The following is an 18,738-nucleotide window of genomic DNA, read 5'->3' as shown; positions in this document are numbered from 1 at the left end:
ATTTTTTATTCAGTGAGGTTTTTTTTCCATATATGATGCTCTGTGAACCCCCAACTCTTATTCTTTGATGTCATTTCCTAAACTCCTCCATACGGTATCATCCTGCATGTGACGGGTCTGTGTGCTCCATGAAAAACAAACGGGGAAAGATAAAGGCATATAGGGAGAGTCAGTGTTGCATCCTCAAGCCATCTTCCAAATTGTGTCAATTTACCAAACCCATAAACATGCCAGGGCTTCCCTCTGACCCCCCAAGAAGCAGCACTTCCAACTGCTTAGAAAACACAAGGGATAGTATGTTGAAGGAGCTTTAAATGTTGGATGAGGGCCAGCAACCACATAGAAAATAAGACAGGGGTGATGGCTGAAGTAAAGTCCAGTATGAAAAAAAGCTGCAGAAGAGAAATGAAGAAGTCCTAAGGCCAGAAATAATTATATTCCAAATTCTTACCTCTATAGCGAGATCCATTTATAATAACTAGGACTATATATTTCGGAAGGAAGACAACACCCACAACAACAATTTGAAGACAACACCCCACAATCTCTGGGAAAACACAGCTTTCCTGCCTATCTAGCTCAGGATAGTACAGCAAGGAGTGCTCAAAGGAAGAAATTAAAGCTCCATCCGTTGCAATGTTCTTTCATTTATATTCACGTTTAACTGCTGTCTTCAGCCTTCCCAATATCCACATTTAGAGCCTGCTTTCCCACACGCTACTGATCGCAACGGAGACTACAGCGAGCAGCCCGCCGGCCACGGGGAAGGGGAGCGCCGGCAGCCCCGTTCCCTGCCCCTCTCCCCGGGGGACGGATCAGGGGTATTTTGCGAATGTCCCATCCTTTGGTCACCCCCCACCCCCTCGGCACGAGAGACAACTAGCGCCGAATGAAAAAAAGGAAAAGAGCCCCGCCACCGCTCCCAGAAAAGGTGCAGAACCACCGGCAGCGCCGGCTTCGCCGCACCCGGCAGGGGCGAGGTGGGGGCCGCCTGCGGGGGGATCTGCACCCTTCTGCACGGCGTGCGGGGGGATCAACATCCCCCCTCAAGGCCCGGGGGGTCTCAGCACCCCCCTGCATCGCACCCCTCCGCACCGCCCGCGGGGGCGGGCCGCGCAGCGCAGCACCGCCTCCTCCTCCTCCTCCCTCCCGCATCTCCGCAAGGAAAAGCCGGCAGCGGCCGCGCTCGCTAGCAGAGCGGCGGTGCGCTTCGATTGGAGACGGACTGCCCTCCCCGCCCCCCCTTCCTTTTTTTTATTTTTAAATTTTAAGTTATTATTTTTAATTATTATTAGCAGCTATTAGTTTTGCAGCTGCGGACGCTGCTGCCGGGCATGGGGCGCCGCGGTGCCCGAGGAGCGCTGGGCGGCGGCGGGCGAGCGGCGTCCCGGGGCGGGCTGTGAGCCGCGGCGGGCTCGGGCAGCCTCGCCGGCAGCAACAGGTACCCGGCCGGGCTCGGGGAGGGAGCAGAAACCCGCGTGGGATGGAAGGGGGCCTGCCTGCTCCCGAGGCGGGACGTGGCCGAGCTGAGCCCGAGGGCTGCGGGGCTGAGGAGCCGCTGTCAGGGGAGCGGCCCCCGTCCCTTCTCTCCTACGGGGGTTTAGGCAGCGACAGGTTTTTGAGGAGGGAAGCCGGGCTTCTGTGCGGCTTCTAGTGTGTGGTTTTAGGCTGTGAATGTGAAGAAAGTCTTGGCTGTGGCTGTTCGCTGAGGGGTATCAAAAGCTGTTGTGGGGATCTGATTTAATGTTTTCTTATAGCGCATGGAAGTGCTTAGCCTGGTTTCCATATATAAACAAAAAAATCTCAGCGTTCCCTTAGGTCTTGACTTTCTATTTCCAGTGAGCTTTTATGGTATTACTGGTGTGAGGAAAGCTTAGACCCTCTTAAGTTCTCCTTTCTGTCTCTGGCTCATTCCCAGGAACTGATGCAAACGTATTACACACTGGCATTGCACTTCAAGTTTACCTTTGAATGCCCCGGTTACAAAAGGTCATCCTAATCCTATGACTGATCTTTCTACTGCTGTGTTAACTGACCATTTTGCTGTCTCTCATTCAAAGTTTCAGAAAGCTTTCTGGAAACCGTGTGTGTGCGTTTGTTTGTGTGTGGCCGTTCTGGCTTTGCACCCTTTCATACATCTCCCTGGGAAGAGTTGAATGTATTTTCAGCATAATTTCTGCATTCATTAATCTGGCCATGCATTCAGCCACGCTCATCTTAATTACCGTGTTTGAGCTGCTGTCACACAGCTGGAGCCAGGGGCAGGGAACACGCTCCCAAACAGAAACATTATCTTCATCTTCTCCAGTTGCTAATTAGCTTTCACAAGCATCTCTCTCCTTCTGAATAAACAAAAATGGGAGCATACCCAAACAGGGGGCTTAAGGAAGGAGGTAAGAGGAGGGTGTCTTTCCTGGAAGGTTTCTGTGCTCGCTGCCCAGCCACCTCTGAGATCTTCACACAGCACGAAGAGATATAATGTGTTCTAGTTTATTGTGGCCAGACTTGAGGAAGGTATCCACTGGGACAAATTAAGAGCCCTGGTTTATAACCATAATGGGCAAATGTGACAGATTGCTCCACACTTAAGTACGTGTGGGTGGTATATATTACACGGTGGGAGTCTAAAGGCAGCAAAATCTATCTTTTCTTCTGTAAATTCAGGATTTTCTCAGCCAGTAACTAAATCACTAGAACACTAACTTAAGATGGTGTCTCTGCTTCTGAAAGTGCAGATAAGCACTTGTGTGATGTGGACTTTTAAAATCCCAGCATCTGTAGCCTTGTGCTGGTTTAGTTTTTGACATCCAAGTACCACTTCTTTGACAAGGTGTGGGCTTCGGGGGTTTTGATTGTTTGTTTGTTTTACTTTTTAACAAGCAACAGGTTTAATTTATTTCCAGGATCCTGTCTAAGGAACAGAGTAATTGGCTTTTCCACATCTCTCTTCCTCTCTAGAGGAAGTTACAGTTATAACTTAGAGGTTTTTCTGTAGTGGAATTACAATTTCTTAAACACTTGGGAATGTGTAAGGGTGGGACAGGGTGGTTTGGGAAGGAGCATTCCTAAGTGAGAAGGTTGCTTTACGTTCTTGTAGTGTCAAGGCACATGACCATTCTATTCACCTGTATCACAGAACAAACACTCAGGGTAAGAGCCGTACAAAGCACAGCCTCAAAACTCAGGGCAGCATGGTCACATGCTGTGCAGGGTTACATTTTGCTCTTTTATGTTTTGAAAACCTAAGCAAGTAGAAAGGTAACTTCCAGACAAAACACGCTGCTGGGAAAGGTCCTGTTCTGGGGGAAGCCACCTCACTTCCCTGCTGGAAAGAAGTGGGAATGAGAACTAAAGGCAGCGTTGGCTTTTTCCAAAAAAGGGATGGCTGGTCTGATTCTTTTTTTATTTATTTTTTTATTTTTTTTCTTTCCCCCCTCTCATGCTATACATGTGGCAGTGACATGGACAACCCACTTACTGGGGTAGTTTTCATCAGTCAATCTAAGCTGCAAGCAGCAGGGAGATGGGTGGCTTGTGTCTGTGGCCATTCAGCCAGCACAGAGCATCGGCTGGAAGCAGACAGGGAAGGAAGCGAGGAAAGCAATGCCTGAACCATGCTCCTGGCACGGGCTCATTAGAGAGGACCAGTGTCAGACAGGAGCTTGTTGCATCACTTCCAAGCTATGTGGTTCCTGGATGAGTCTATTAACAAAATGGGAAGAAACCTGGTTGTTCTGCCACTTAACAGGAGCTTGGAGGTCACTGTTCTGTTCACTCAGCTTTCAGTGCTCACTGCTCGTCTGTCAAGTGTGTTGTTAAAGTGGTTTCTCAGCAAGAGATTTTCAAAATTAATCAGCAAGAGCATGCACTGACCTTTCCCCCCACCCCCCTGTCAGTTTTGCACAAATTGTGTCACTGACTCCAAGATGTGCTTACCCTTCTAGAAGGCAGAGAGAAAGAATTTGGCCCACTGTGAACTGAAAATCATGGTCTTTTGACACCGGAAGTAATTTTGCTTACAGGGACTTCGCAAACTGTGGTGGCTCCACTTTGGATTTGCAACAGTGTAAACTAGAAGTTAATTTCCTCCCTGTAGCTGACTTGCCAACATCTTTGTTTCTCTCACTGTCCTTCAGACAACTGAGTTTTGCCAGGGCAAGGCAGGAAAGCAGCCTGTGTGCAGAAGAGCTGGGCAGACAAAGGATGAACGATGGAATGCGCTTTGCCAACTCCCTGTGAGAGGACTGGCAGGAGAGTGGCAGTGGGAGCCAGCCCTGGATGCAATAAACCAAATCATATTATATATTCCTGCCTAATGTCTGGAGTGGCTTAGCTAAGGCTGGGCAGCCAGCTCGCTGTGAGTCCCACGACCCTCCTTCCCTGCTCACCCAAAAGTGAAGCAGAAACTGCATAATTTTTCTGACCACAGCTGCTCAGCAGCTTTATTTCTGCTCCTCTGTGCAAATGGTGCTCTTGCCCTTGCTTACCTGAGCCTGGCTGGCTCATTCCTGCTCCTGTCCCACAAATCTGGTGCTCTTGCTCCTGCTCCAGGCAGATATTTCAAGGGGAAAGAAGGCATAAGGCAGTGTTTAATCCTCCCCTGGAGCTGGTTGTACCTCCGTTTGACAACCTGGAGTAAGCTGCCATGCCAAAACCTGGTAGAGCATCCTCCTGCAGGTAAGCACGGGTTGTTTGCTCCTCAGAGCACCTTGTGCTCTTGTTTCGCTGCAAGTGGGCAGCAGTTTTATCATAGAATCATAGACTCATGGAATAGTTTGGGTTGGAAGAGACCTTCAAAGCTCATCAAGTCCAACCCCCTGCAACAAGCCAGGACATCTTCAACTAGATCAGGTTGCTCAGAGCCCTGTTCACCCTAACTTTGAATGTTTCCAGGAATGGGGCATCTACCACCTCTCTGGGCAACCTGGGCCAGTGTTTCATCACCCTCATAGTAAAGAAAAAATTCTTCCTCATATCTAGTCTGAATCTTCCCTCTTTTATTTTAAAACCATTACCCCTTCTCCTATTGCGACAGGCCTGCACCCAGGGGACTTGGATTCAGCCCCCTGAGTTTTGGCTCTCCATCTCTAGCTTTGAAGTATCTTTGGGGCTGGGTCTAGTGCTATTGTGAAGAAAGAGGATCACCCTCTCTGACCAGGCCCAGGTTAATTAGGAAGTGCCAGCGAGGCTCTAGGGACTGGCTGTATCCCAGCTGTGATAAGAAAGCAGGTCCCAGTACATGCTGCCCTGCTCCCTGGAAGGCCTGGAGTTAAGGGCAGGTTCCTTGGTGCTCTTGAATTACCTTTTGGCAGCCACAAGCACAGACCTTGCTTTGGTCTTTGTATCCAAGCTCTGTACCCAGTGGTCTCAATAAAAGGCAAGTCTTCTAAGCATGACGCAAGAACTGTTTTTGTGTTTTTTTCTAGAGTTGTCTTTTTCTACTGTGTTTTTATGTTACAAGGGTATCCTGTAATTTTCAGCCCCCAACCAGGACAAAGAAATGAGGGATTAGCACAGAAGTATGTGAGCATCTTTCTTCTTTTCAATGGGAGGAACAAATTGAAGCTGACAGTTCCCTGGAACCAGTGCAACACATGAAGTCGTCACAATAATACATTTTATCTTCCAGCCCTTTTAAAGCATCAGAAGCTCTCTGGTCTCTGATGCCTCCAGTAAGCTGACCTTGGCTGGCAGAGCCAGCCACCTCATTACTGCTGTCCCACTGCTCACAGCCTGCCGCCTCTCGCAGCCCTCAAACAGCCCGATTAGCTGCAGCAGCTAGAGCTTCCCAGGTCAGGAAGCCTGCTGGTAACCCTTCAGTGATACCAGATCTGTTTCAGATAATCCCTTTTGTGAGAAACCACTAAAAACAAATCTCAAAAACAACATTTAGCTGCAACACCCAAAGATCTGTCAGGCTTGATTTTGTCCTGCAAGTATCACCAACAGCAAAACTTCAAACCACGCATCAACTGCAAAAAGCAATTGCAGTGGAGAAAATCTATCTAATCATCACTGAGGTTCTGGTTCTTGCTTTTGCCTTCACCTCTGCAAAAGGCCAGGCTAGACCAACTCTATCTATTATTGTTTAAACCTTTCTATTCCAGCTGACCAAAAGAAGGAACTCATCTACAGTGAAATCTGTTAGCGATAGACAGGCAAATAAGCACCTGCAAATAACTGCAGGAGGTTTGTGTTTTGACAGACAGGGCAAGGTTGAGCACTGCAGCTTCCTTTCTCTTTCCCCAAATTATCGTCTCACTGTCTGAGCAGCCAAAAACATCTTTGTCCCTCAGTGAGGTGTCTTTCTTCTTTGTCAAATTTATCTTGCTTCTGCTAGAAGACTGAGGCAAAACAGAGGAAAAAATATGATTTGTAGTGAATACATCCCTTTAAGATGCCTTGTAACTCTTGGGGAGAGGAGCTGATGCCTGGGGCTAGGATGGTGGCACTGGTCCATGGCACTGCCCCAGGCAGACAGGTAGGATGGTTGGTGTAGCTCAGTGTTCAAAGTCTGACGGGCATTTTCTTATCATATGACACAAGGGAAAGGTCCTTTTCCTCAATTAAGCAACTTGATATCCTCTGTTGGTATTTAATTTATGGATGTTTGGTTCTAAAACTCTAGTTGTGGTACAAAAGTAGGGGTGAATGTTACAGCTTCGTGCAGTAAAGCCTGTGCAAGTAGGTTTTGGGTATGGAGACACCTTTTTCCCTGCTCACCACTTGTGGTAGCAACAGCAATCCCTGTGCACTCTCCCAACCATACAGGCACGTCTGTGGGTGATGATGCTGTTGAAAAAATGCCACTGCTCAATTAAGTGTATAATGTGTCAAGTCCTGCATGGCTGACTGCCTTTTCCTTGTCTCGTTTGGTACATCTGCAAAATACCATTTTGTTAGTTCGAAGAAGGACTTGGGTTTTCCCAGAGCGATGATTGTGGGATAGGAAGCAATGGGCTGTGAGGTGCTCTTTGAACCATAAGGCATTTTCTTGAATTCAGTGTAACACTCACAGGCCACATCTACTTGGATATACACAAAATCTTATTAATGAGAGTAGACATCTGCTAAAGTAAACAGAGGTGAATGTTTAGTTTATTTGATGTTCAGATTAATAAAACCAAGAGCTGGAAATGCTCACTGAGTCATCTGTGTTACACAAAACCAAACCGAAGCCATATTAAAAATGCTAAGACTTTAGCTGAGGCTGGAGAATAATCAGCTTAAAATTCTGTCTACATATACCAAGTTTTTGCTTTCTTTGAAATTGGAGAGAGATGTTGCTCTCATCTCCCCAGGTGCCATGTGGACCACAAATCCTTGTTTCCATGTAGGTGCTGGACTGGACATGCTTGCAATATATTTGATTTCCATGCTGAATACTGAGAGGAGAAACTCCCTAAAGGTTAAACAGCTTTTCATCTGCACTTGTCCAACAAGGGTTTGCCTTTTCCCCATTCTTTCCTGGCTCTACCCTTAAAAAGAAAATAATCCTCCTGCTTCCCAGTAGAGAAGGCAGCACTAATGGATCCAGCATAACAACTCCCATGTGAGCATAAAACAAACTTGTATGCATGCTTTCTCCAGCCAGTGTATTTCTTGTGGGCATCTCATGCTGCCACCAGGTGAGAAAGATAATTGCTTCCCTTAGCAAAAGGATAAAGTAGTTTTCCATCATCATATACACAGAATCACAGAATGTTACGGATTGGGAGGGACCTCGAAATCCCCCCACCGGAGCAGGAACACCTAGATGAAGTTACACAGGAAGGTGTCCAGGTGGGTTTTGAATGTCTCCAGAGAAGGAGACTCCACAACCTCCCTGGGCAGCCTGTTCCAGTGTTCTGTCACCGTCATTGTGAAGAAGTTTCTTCTCATCTTTAAGTGGAACCTCCTGAGTTCCAGTTTGCACCCATTGCCCCTTGTCCTATCATTGATTGTCACCGAGAAGAGCCTGGCTCCATCCTTGTGACGCTCACCCTTTACATATTTATAAACATTAATGAGGTCACCCCTCAGGCTCCTCTTCTCCAAGTTAAAGAGCCCCAGCTCCCTCAGCCTTTCCTCATAAGGGAGATGCTTCACTCCATTAATCATCTTCGTGGCTCTGTGCTGGACTCTCTCCAGCAGTTCCCTGTCCTTCCTGAACTGAGGGGCCCAGAACTGGACACAATATTGCAGATGTGGTCTCACCAGGGCAGAGTAGAGGGGAAGGAGAACCTCTCTTGACCTACTAACCACCCCCCTTCTAATACAACCCAGGATGCCATTGGCCTTCCTGGCCACAAGGACACAGTGCTGGCTCATGGTCATCCTGTTGTCCACCAGGACCCCCAGGTCCCTTTCCCCTATGCTGCTCTCTAACAGGTTGTTCCTCAACTTATACTGGAACCTGGGGTTGTTCCTGCCCAGATGCAAGACTCTACACTTGCCCTTGTTATATTTCATTAAATTTTTGCCCGCCCAACTCTCCAGCCTGTCCAGGTCCCACTGGATGGCAGCACAGCCTTCTGGCATGTCAGCCACTCCTCCCAGCTTCATGTCATCAGCAAACTTGCTGATAGTACACTCTATTCCCTCATCCAAATCATTGATGAATATATTGAATAATACTGGCCGCAGTACTGACCCTTGAGGCACTCCACTAGATACAGGCCTCCAGCTGGACTCTGCCCCATTGACCACGACTCTCTGGCTTCTTTCCTTCAGCCATTTCGGAGTTCACCTCACTACCCGATTGTCCAGACCACATTTCCTCAGTTTAGCTGTGAGGATGCTGTGGGAGACTGTGTCAAATGCTTTACTGAAATCAAGATAGACCACATCCACCTCTGCCATCATCTGTCCACCTCATTATGTCCTCATAAAAGGCTATGAGGTTGGTTAAGCATAAAATGGTTCTGTCCTCCTTTTCTTATAGCCAGAATGATGATGTGAATTGGAAAATGCAGAAGTCTCAACAGAGAAGGAAAAGAGAAAAGAGTGGAAGGGCAGCAGAGGACAAACTCCGGCATCATTCCTATATGCTGTTCATTAGCCTGTGATGGCCCCAGTGGGTTTTTCCTTTAAATGGCAGGCTGTGGAAACGCAGAGCTGTTCTGAGATGTGTGCAGCCTTAATTTGTGCAATGAAAAGTTACGCAAGATAATTACCTTGTAGTTCAGGAACAATAAACGCTGTCAGATCTGTTTAATCCACGCTCAGTTTATCTGTAATGTCTCTGTGTCTAAAAGACTCAAATGGTAACTAATCCTATAGCACGTCTGGAGTGTATGACATTTTAAATTCAATATTTCTTTTTGTTAATGTTCACTACAGATTAAATTTACCAATTTAACCTGAGTAGATCTAGTTACCATATATTTAATGTTTTCATTAGATTTGCATTGGATGTGTCTGTGATGTTAAACCATGGCCATTTGAGATTTTTCTCAGGTACTAATGGCAACAGGCAAAGACCAGCCTGTATCCATTGCATTAAACTGCCCTGTTGTCCAAAAGAGGGAAGCACCAGAAGACTGCTTTGGGAATGCTCCTCGGCCTACGCCACATCCCAAACCATGCCCAGTAATTGTGTGGGAGAGTGCTAACCAGTCCAAGCCAAATCTATGCCAGTGATTGCTCAAGCAGTGTAACCTCTTTTGCCACAAGGAGCAGAAATCCCTCACAGGTTCAAGAGGGAGCAGCTTTTCTATACTGAGAAACTTGATAGCTACTGAAATGAAATGTGGTTTCAGAAAGTGGCGGTGAGGACAGCAGTTCTCCATAAAATTCTATGTATTTTTTCAAGTGGTTTCTGTAAAGGCTTGTGTGTCTATAAAGCTGTCCTGGTTTTTGTGCATGTGGACAATGACTGTTCCATGTAAAACAGCAGTGTAGGGACAGGGAGCTGGGATACCTCAGCCTCCCAGCCATCCACATGTAGCAACAACCTTCTGGGTTTTGCTCAGTTGCCCTGATGCTCGTTAGATCTCTTCTGCAATATCAGTGTCTTTAACACAAGCTTTTCCAACAGGCACTGTTTACCTAGCACAGACTCCCTTTATCCTGCATTGAATCTCTTTCAGCTGCTTTTTGCAGCTTCTCTAAATGATCCTGGCTAGAGAAGATGATGGTAGTTTGGGGGAAGTTTAAGCTATTGATGGTATTAGATGTGCACTGTTGTCTCCTATGCTTTAGTGAGTTTTTTAAAATGGAAAATATTTTAGCCAGAAGAGTAAGTTTTTGACGTCATATAGGTAAGCTCTTCTCTAGTTCAAGATTTCAATTTTGAACTTAAATGAAATGAAGCCAAGAGACAAGAGTTACATCAGAGCACCCAGCCTCTCCTGATTGTGCATGGACAGTGTTCAACCACTTGTACTAGAAGAAAGCTTCAGGCACATGCTATAGCCAAATATAAATGAAGTAACGCAGGACTTTTATGGAGATGCTCTTGAAATGGCCACACTTCTGAGGTGTCGCAAAGATTAAATAAATCTGTTGCTGCAATACTCATATCGGGGACAAGAACGACCAGCTTGAAGTATGTTCTGTCTGAAAACATGTAGCATGCATCTTCAACAACATTTTAGTGAGTAATGTGCCAGTAAGACAGCCCTTGAAACAGAACAATCATATAAACATCCAAGGCACTTTAAGTCACTCTAATCCACGTATTTAAAGAGGAGCAGCAAAGCGTTTGTATCTCATTAGCGACTGAAAGGATTTGACAACAATGATGTTTTACTTTCCTTTCAGGGATAAAATGCCCGTCTTGTTTGTTTAATTTAGCTCACTTGTGCTTATATTAGAGCTACCTGGAGTGGATACAAATTACAGCTACAGTTTGTCTGTCTTGGCAAAAGCCAAACAGCTGGTCTCTAGAGCAGCCCGCTGGTTACCTAAAGTGTCCTACATGTGTCTACTTGATGCATTTACTTTCCTGCAGATGCAAAAGGGTAGTAACCTTGTCTTACTGTCCATGCCCATGCTGCTGGCATCTGCGTTAAATGAATGTTGTAAACAGCAGAAATACTGGTGCAAAGTAATAAAAGAAAGGAGTGCTCTTAAGGATGATTTTATATGAAACACTGCTGGGTCACTGCTTTTCTCTCCTGCCAGTGAGAAGGTTTTTATGTTCATTAGTTCCACAGTCTGAGAAAGTGAAGACACTCCACTGCTTACACTTGACATGCGAATTTAGGTCACTGCTCAGAGTCATCATGGATTGTGCCAAAAGACTCCCACCGGAGTTGCATCTTTTGGCATCAGGTTTGACTTACCCACTTGTTCTCAGTTTTCACTCATAGGCTCATCCAAATGTTACTGTTGGTCTGTAAGGGACAAGGGAGACCACCAGTACCACTCATGGTTTCCCAGGCATCCCTTACTGCTAATGCTTGCAAAAATGCAGAATAGGTTGATCACTTTTTGTGATCTGAGCTGAGAAATTGAAATTCCACCCAAAGCATGTGGTCAACAGGACAGTGTTCAGTGCAAATGCCAAGAGAGGTAGAGAGAGACCAGGCTGCTGCTAGACAGAGTAATTCCCACAGCCCGTTTTGCATCCTGCTAGTCTTTCTACTTCTCACTGGACCACTCCTTGTAGTTTATCTCCTAGTATAGGGGTAAATAACAGAGCAGCACAAAGCCTTCCACCTTTACTGCTGTGTAGTGCTGCCAAAATGACAGTGTGATTCATGATGTGTGCAGGTCATTCACGCTGGACCGCTGTTACGGTTTCAATGCACAGTGGGTTTAAGGCACGACGAGATCATTCTCAGTTGATTTTCAGAAATGCTTTTCCTTTGGATCATTTGCCAGCACTTGAGTGGTGGTGGGGGGGCTTTGTTTTTAATTAAGTCTTTAATTGACATGATGAATAATCAATGGTGAGTAGAATTGGAGTTGACTTCTAATCAAAGACAATTCTGCATACTAGGGTGGGTTTGAAATGAGTGAACGTCAAATCTAATTAGGCAGTCGGATTCTGATCCCTCAGCCACACTCATACGCACTGTTACAGACCACATTTTGCTTATCTCCACTAATGCCAGCTGAATATGATTTCTCTGTGTTCCTAGTGCTGTAAGGAATGGCATTAGGGAGGGCACGGCATGAGGTTTGTGCGCACGCTCACTCCAGCCGCCAGCACAAAACCAATGTTAGAACTGAAAAAAACGAGGTCAGCTACCACGAACCCATCTGTTGTGTGCAAGAGCCATTTATGATCAAATATCTTTTCCTTGAGTTTGTTATAGTGAAATAACTCGTTTGCATTTCCCTCTCCTTATGTTTTCGGCATGTGCTGAACCCAAGGGCAAGGAGCGGTGCTGCAGGTGTTTCTCTGAGGGGAGGTTAAGCAGAGGAAGGGGCAATTTCAGCCACCATCAGTCAGTATTTCTGTGCTAGAGAGGCCATGATAGAGCCAAAGGTATGTTTTACAGTAAAAATAAAAAATGAAGTTAGAAGTTTCTACACTTTGTCACCTAGACTGGTGTAAAAGACAACTGATGTTTACTAAATTTATAGAGCAATATTGTGGTGGGAGCATCAAGTATCAGGTCCTATGCATTTACAACCACATATTCTTTACCATTTTGCTATTGACCTGGACTGTTAGCTTTCTTATTATGATTGCTCTTTGGTTTATGTACTTCATCCAGTTTGGGTAGGAGGAACAGAACAAACAGCATGAGATATTCCAGATGGTAGACAACTTGCGTTTCTGCTCAGGGTGTCTAGAGATGAACTAGCAAATATTTTAGCATTTGAGTTGAAAATGTCCTTACATACAACATAAAAAATGTTCTTACAGAAATGAGACCGTAAACAACAAGTCTTGCTATTAGGATCAAGTTTTGGGAAGAATATTATTCAAAACTAAAGCTTAAATTTGGTACTGAAGCATCCAAAGGTAACATTTTCAGTTATTAGAAACTGGCAGCAGCACCTTGTGCTCACTCAGAGGGATTTCTGCCTGATAAAGTAAAGCTCCCAGCTATGGGCTTAAGTCGAGCTATAAAAGATACATAGGTTACATAAACACTTATTTGTGCATTGTAGAAACTTAATCCACCCAAACGGAAGCTATTGAAATATGACTGATAAAAGAATCACTGCAGGCATCACTAGCGCAGATAAAGCTGTTAATGAAAAGTGAGCACAAGCTTTCAGAGAGATTCCACTGAATAGTCAATGGCTTGAGAAGCAAGGCTTGGATGTCCATCCACAGTGAGGGAAGAGATCCAGCTCGGGCTGGACAAGCTGTGATGGGTTAAACTAAGATTCATGTTGCTGCAAGAGATGGGGCAGGAGTTTTGCATCCTTATGCTGGGGCAGGAATACGTGGTTACCATCAGCTTTGATGCCCACCCAAGTGTGACATGGGTGCTCTCACATCTTGTGTTTAAAGGAGAGGGAGCCATCTCAGCTGTAGCTCCTTCTGCATGCAATACTGCTCTCTGCAGCCATGCTGGTGAGCCCACGTGGCTCTTTTCCTGTACGCTAAAATTAACATTCGAAGCTCGCAGATCTGCTGACCTTTCACCGCCTGATGTAGGCTTGGGAAGTGTGCTTGTCAGTATAGCCATATGCTGCTATTTAGGAATAATTTCATAGCCTTGGACTTTGATGGAACAAATGCACATTGTTTTGCTCTGGCAACCAAGAATAGCTCTTCAGATGGAGCTCACATGTCTGTACAACTCTGGCAAATGCTACCCTGCACAAGGAAGGAGGAGCCCAGTCACTGGGAGCATAAAATATGCCATGAAAGCCATGATTTGTGTAATTCAATGACCAACAGAAGGTGCTCTTCTATGGGTGCTTCCAGGAGATCCCATCCCACAGAAATGTTCCTGGCAGATTTGGGAATTAGGAGCCTGTACACTAATAATGCCTAAGAGTTTTTGTCCCAGAAGTGTAAAAACTCATGTGAAATAATTAAATTTCTTGTGAAAGTTTTTATAATGCTTCTGAGTGCCCCTACCCATATATTATTGCAATTTTTTATATTAAAAAAACATCCACAAGAATGCCTACATTATCATCCAAGATGCGTACCTCTGTGCCTTCTATGAGTCCCAGCAACATGGAAACCATAAATTCCAGGTGGATATTTGGGCTACTGGCCATGCTGGCCTCATATTGCCAGGGTGATTCAATTAAGTCAGACAGAGAACTTGGAAAATTAATATTAAAAATTACTGGACTTTAGGCTACAAAAGCCAGTGACATCAGATGAAAGCATACTGAATGAGCTTGGCATTGAACTCAGCCTGAGTAAGTTTAGAATTGAATTGTGTACTTTGAGTCTATGAGTGCAAAGCAGAAAGAATTGGCTGTCTGGGAGGACATGACTTCTAGGGTAAAATCAGCTTCTTCCATTACTGGATTTATTCTTTTGGAGATGCACACTCCTAAATGAGATCTTACTGCAATTACAAGTTCTTACCTTTGTAAACTGGGCAACTAGTCTGATAAGCAGAACATAGACCTTGACAGACGAGAGAAGAACATATTCTTTTCTTTCCTTATTCAAGAAGATACCACTTCATTTGTTAGATGTACCCCGGATTTGCAGGTAAGAAATGTTCCTAGCATGCAAAACAGAATCAGTTGTTTTCTGTAGCTGTCCACTTGCATCAGTCTCACTGTAGGGACTGCAGCTCTTTAGATGCAGAATGCCCTTTGAAAGATGTGTCACACACAGAAAAAAAATATCAGAACAAAGGATTATCAAGGGTCTCTTCAGTCATCGAGTCCTACCCCCCATTCCCATTTAATCAAGGATTATGCATAATCCTGAAGTGTCCTCGAAGCCTCTGTTCCATGAACCCTCAGCTGCAGACAGCTCCCCAACACCGTGCAGCATACCCCAGACCCAGAGCCATCACCGTAGCTGTGAGAAGGAGGGACCAGGAGGAATCAAGGACACCGCAACCACTGGTATATTTGTTGCAGCTTTACATGGTTGTTAGCGCTCATGTAGCAAAACCAGCTTCCCCTCATCGTGTGGTGAATAAAAAACATCGTCTCCAGATTGGTCGTGGGGGAAAGCAAACAAAAAGGGACCATGTGAAAGTCAGTGTAGATTTAGCAAATGTGTTTCTGACTGAATTTCCCCTCTCTTATCTCAGATTGAAGTCCACACTGTTTATCCAACATTTTGGCATTATGGGAGGGGGAAGTCCATGCTGAGGGTGATGATGAGAGGGCAGTCCTGTGGATGTGAGGGGCTCGGCAGTCCCTTCCCCTCTCATTAGCTCAGGCTCAGCTGTCTCCCTGTTTCCAGACTGAAAGGAGAGCTGGGAAAGGGGACTCTTATTTCCCTGGGGACAGAGATATCATCAATTATCTGCCATTCCCTGCTGCAAGCTGTCAGTGAATAGGACAGAGAAAGAGTACTGATAGGATTTCACCTTATCCCTGATGGGCTCATCATTCATCTGCTCTGCACTTAGCATGGGCAGTACTAATTATATTAATTATGCTCCTACACAGCACATGCTTATATTAGCAATGAGCAGACCGGTGACTTTTTAAAATGAAACGTCAGTAGTTCATTAGCTATATAGATTTAAAAATGTAAGCATACTCTTTGCATCCACTGTTGAGGTGGTTCTGTTGAATCTCAAAAGCATTTAATACGATTTTGGATATGCAATATACTTTATATTGAGAGCAAAATGTATACTGTATCTAGAAGACAGTAGCAGTATATCAGATAACTGACAAGTGCAGACTTAGAAGCTTTGTCACTACATTAGAGGAGCACCAAAAATCCCCTTAATAGTAGTGCTCATCTGTAGGGATACTGGTCAGGTCAACAAGAGATCTGGTTAAGTCCTTGTGGGCTGAGCCTTATGGAAATTTTACTAGTGACTACATCTATGCATAAGAACACAACTGTATTATTAAATTCAGAGGTGGGTTTATTTATTTGATAGCACAGAGGCCTGTGAATGGTTTAAGAGGCAGGAAAAAATCCCCATTCTATGAAGTATATTACAACAATGTGACAAATACTCATGACTCAAAGTGTATTTGCTGGATGTAGGTATCATAAATAATCCATCAACATGGAGCCCATATGCAGGCACTGTCTATGTGAATCTGCGCTAAGAGGCTGCTGCTGCTCGGCAGCGTCGGTGTGATTTTGTGAGGTCAGTTGGAAGTATCTGAGATGTCAGCAATGTACGTTTAAATCTTAAGAACAGATTGTGTTTGTATGATAGAGTCAACCTCTACCCTAACAAACTGAAAAGTAACTGAACAGAACTGGGAAATTTAATCAGTTCTGACTCTGTTACCTCCTTTTATCACAGTTTTCTTCTGTAGAGAAATGAAACATACATTAATCACCAAGATTACATATAATATATATAGACAGAACATAAGACTATCTGGGCTCTGAGTTCTCAGCATTTTATGTAAAAGCAAAGCAAAAGTAGCTCCAGGCAGGTCTTCAATTTGCATTTCAATTGCACTTCTTGACGAAATTCTTAGCTACTAAAGCATTGCAAAGCCATCCAAGTGCTGAGGCAAAATAAAGTAAATAAATAAATTCGTTTTCAATTATTTATTTATTTATTTATTTTTGCTTGCCTAAAGCAAAAGCAAACTTAAATGCTTCCAGAATGTGTGCACATGGTCCACATGGTCACACATGCACACAGAGATTTTGTTTGGAGCGAAACCCATTCATCTTTCATTCACATTGATACAGAAGATGTTCGTGTGGAAGACGTTAGCATTTTGACAAGAGTTTTGAGTCTAAATAATTATGTTTTTGTAGCCAGTGTGGTCATGAATAGTAGCCAATTTCAAGTTTGGTTTTATTCTCAGTATTTTCTGTGGAATGGCCGATGTTTATGCAACTAAATCTCCTCTGACTGTCATTGTTGTTCAGCTTCTACCCCCATCAGTCTCCAGAGGCTGTCAGCGGGGATGTTAATCATCCTGTCAAATGGGGCAAGTGCTGAACACTTGCAAGGGATTTTCTGCTCCTTAGAACTCTGGACCTCACTTTTAATGCAAATCCTTGTATGCAAATGAGAGCATACAGCACACAGCCTAACCATCTTAAGGTTATTTGCAAAACCAAAGGGAACTTGCTGCACAGACCCCCGGAGTACTGTGATCAAGTGGTTTGCACTTGGTGTCTCAGTAGCTGGTTCTCAGTGGGGTTTGACCTGTTAGATGTCAGCTGGTGTGGGCAGATGCTGTACCGTCTGCAGGGATGCGCAGTTTGACCCTGGAAGCTGCAAAGCGTCTTCTACCAAAAGCTGGGTATCTGCAAGCCAGAGCAGAGCTCAGCCCTGCAGGGGTGTGCTGAGAGCCTTAAAGAGCTAGGAGTGAGTGCAGGGCCAAATTTGGGCTCTCATTGACTCTCCAGCTGTGGCTGGAGCACGTTTATCGCAGTGCGAGTTAGCTGAAGCATGTCCTCACTGCAGTTTCTCCTGAGCCCTCTCCCTTTCCCCCATCTTTCCTGGCCATGCGTTTCTGCCTAGCATGGGTGCTCACAGCCCTGGTCTGCCCAAGAGCAACTTCTCTATCCCAAGGGTTTGTCCTTGCTGTGGATAAACATGCTGTGTCTGGGCTCAGCCAGGGATGAGTGGTGGAGCACCATTATCTGCTGGCCACAGTGGAGGAGAAAACTGGCATTAATTCCAATCCCTAACATTCTGTGGTTCTGTGTAATTGCAGCCCAGGTGGTATCTCTGAGGGCTGTCCAGTCTCAGGGGGTAGCCCTCACTTCTGAAACAGAAGGATTTACACTGTTTTGGTTGTGCAATAGAGAAAACTTCGTGTTACCAGTAGTGTTGACAACGCTGGGACTGGAAGGAGTATTTCTGGTGGAGCTCTTGCAGAAATACTCCTGACAAAGCAGCTCCTTGGGCAATGGAGTCCTCTCCACAGGGAAGCAGTAACTCACCATGACACCTACTGCCACCTCAAACAACATTTGCCCAGCCTGGCACTACAAATTAAACATAACTGGACTGTGCAGTGTTTCACCCTGTGTTTGCTTTCTCCAGTGAATGTTTGCCGTGCAGGCACCATGTAGCTCTGGTGCTTATCTTTAATAAATATGTTTGGTTGTGAAAGCTTACATTGCAAATCTGTGGCCTTCACAAGTGGCTGCTTTGTTGGGCGCTTGTGGTCATTCCTAGTCTGTGGGGATGAGAAGGTGGTTTAGACTCGTTGTCACCCCCCTCGGCATCGTAGGTCACCATTTTGCAGGGCATCAGCTCCCTTGCCCGCAGGCAGCTCCAGCTCCAGCCCCTGCCATGCCATCCTGCCTGGGCACCAAACTCACCCTTCGGCCCAGCTGTTGGAGTGAAATGAACCGGGGCATGGGGCATGCTTGGTCCAGCTTTTAAAATAAATGGAAAGAAAAATCTCTTTTTCATTTTTTGTCAGGTTATTTTTAAGCTGGCCTAGTTTTTCAATCTGTTTCACAGCACAATGACATTAGCAGCCGTGCTGGCACCCTGGGAAGGGTAAGAGGATGGGTCCTGCGGGACTGGGGAGCAGGTCCCTGGCAGCATCTGCTGACCAGTGCCCTCCTCTCCAGCATCGCCCTCCTACTCCCTGCCCTGCTGCCTGGGCACAGCTGGCTGTGCTGCTCCTCAGACAGCTCAGTGAGGCCATTCATCTTACCAGAGCAGCACAAAATCAAGGCAGCGGAAAAATCTGCTTCGTTGTCTGCCGAGGGCAGCAAGCACAGGAGTCAAGACAAGGAAAACA

At 45.4% G+C, this 18,738-nt stretch overlaps 1 protein-coding gene across 5 annotated transcripts in view; it reads left to right on the top strand.

The window, feature by feature from the left end:
- The window catches only part of RIPOR2 (RHO family interacting cell polarization regulator 2), a 72,213-nt gene that overhangs the window by 15,742 nt on the left and 37,733 nt on the right, over window positions 1–18,738 (top strand). The window contains exons 1-2 of one of the 5 annotated variants that reach the window (XM_082046588.1): window positions 1,218–1,441; window positions 14,529–14,569. The exons of 2 other annotated variants lie outside the window; for them this stretch is intronic. In XM_082046588.1, coding sequence (XP_081902714.1) covers window positions 14,551–14,569 — 19 coding nt within the window. In that variant the 5' untranslated portion in view covers window positions 1,218–1,441; window positions 14,529–14,550. Of the gene's footprint in view, window positions 1–1,217; window positions 1,442–4,663; window positions 4,678–14,528; window positions 14,570–18,738 lie in introns of those variants that run through there. 2 more of the 5 variants (XM_082046589.1, XM_082046590.1) reach the window with 2 other exon arrangements.

The sequence above is a fragment of the Streptopelia decaocto genome, assembly GCF_964273445.1.
Source record: "Streptopelia decaocto genome assembly, chromosome: 2".
In the NCBI taxonomy this organism is placed as follows: Eukaryota; Metazoa; Chordata; class Aves; order Columbiformes; family Columbidae; genus Streptopelia; species Streptopelia decaocto.
Note: the sequence above shows the minus strand (reverse complement) of the source record. Positions and strands in the feature narration are given on the sequence as shown.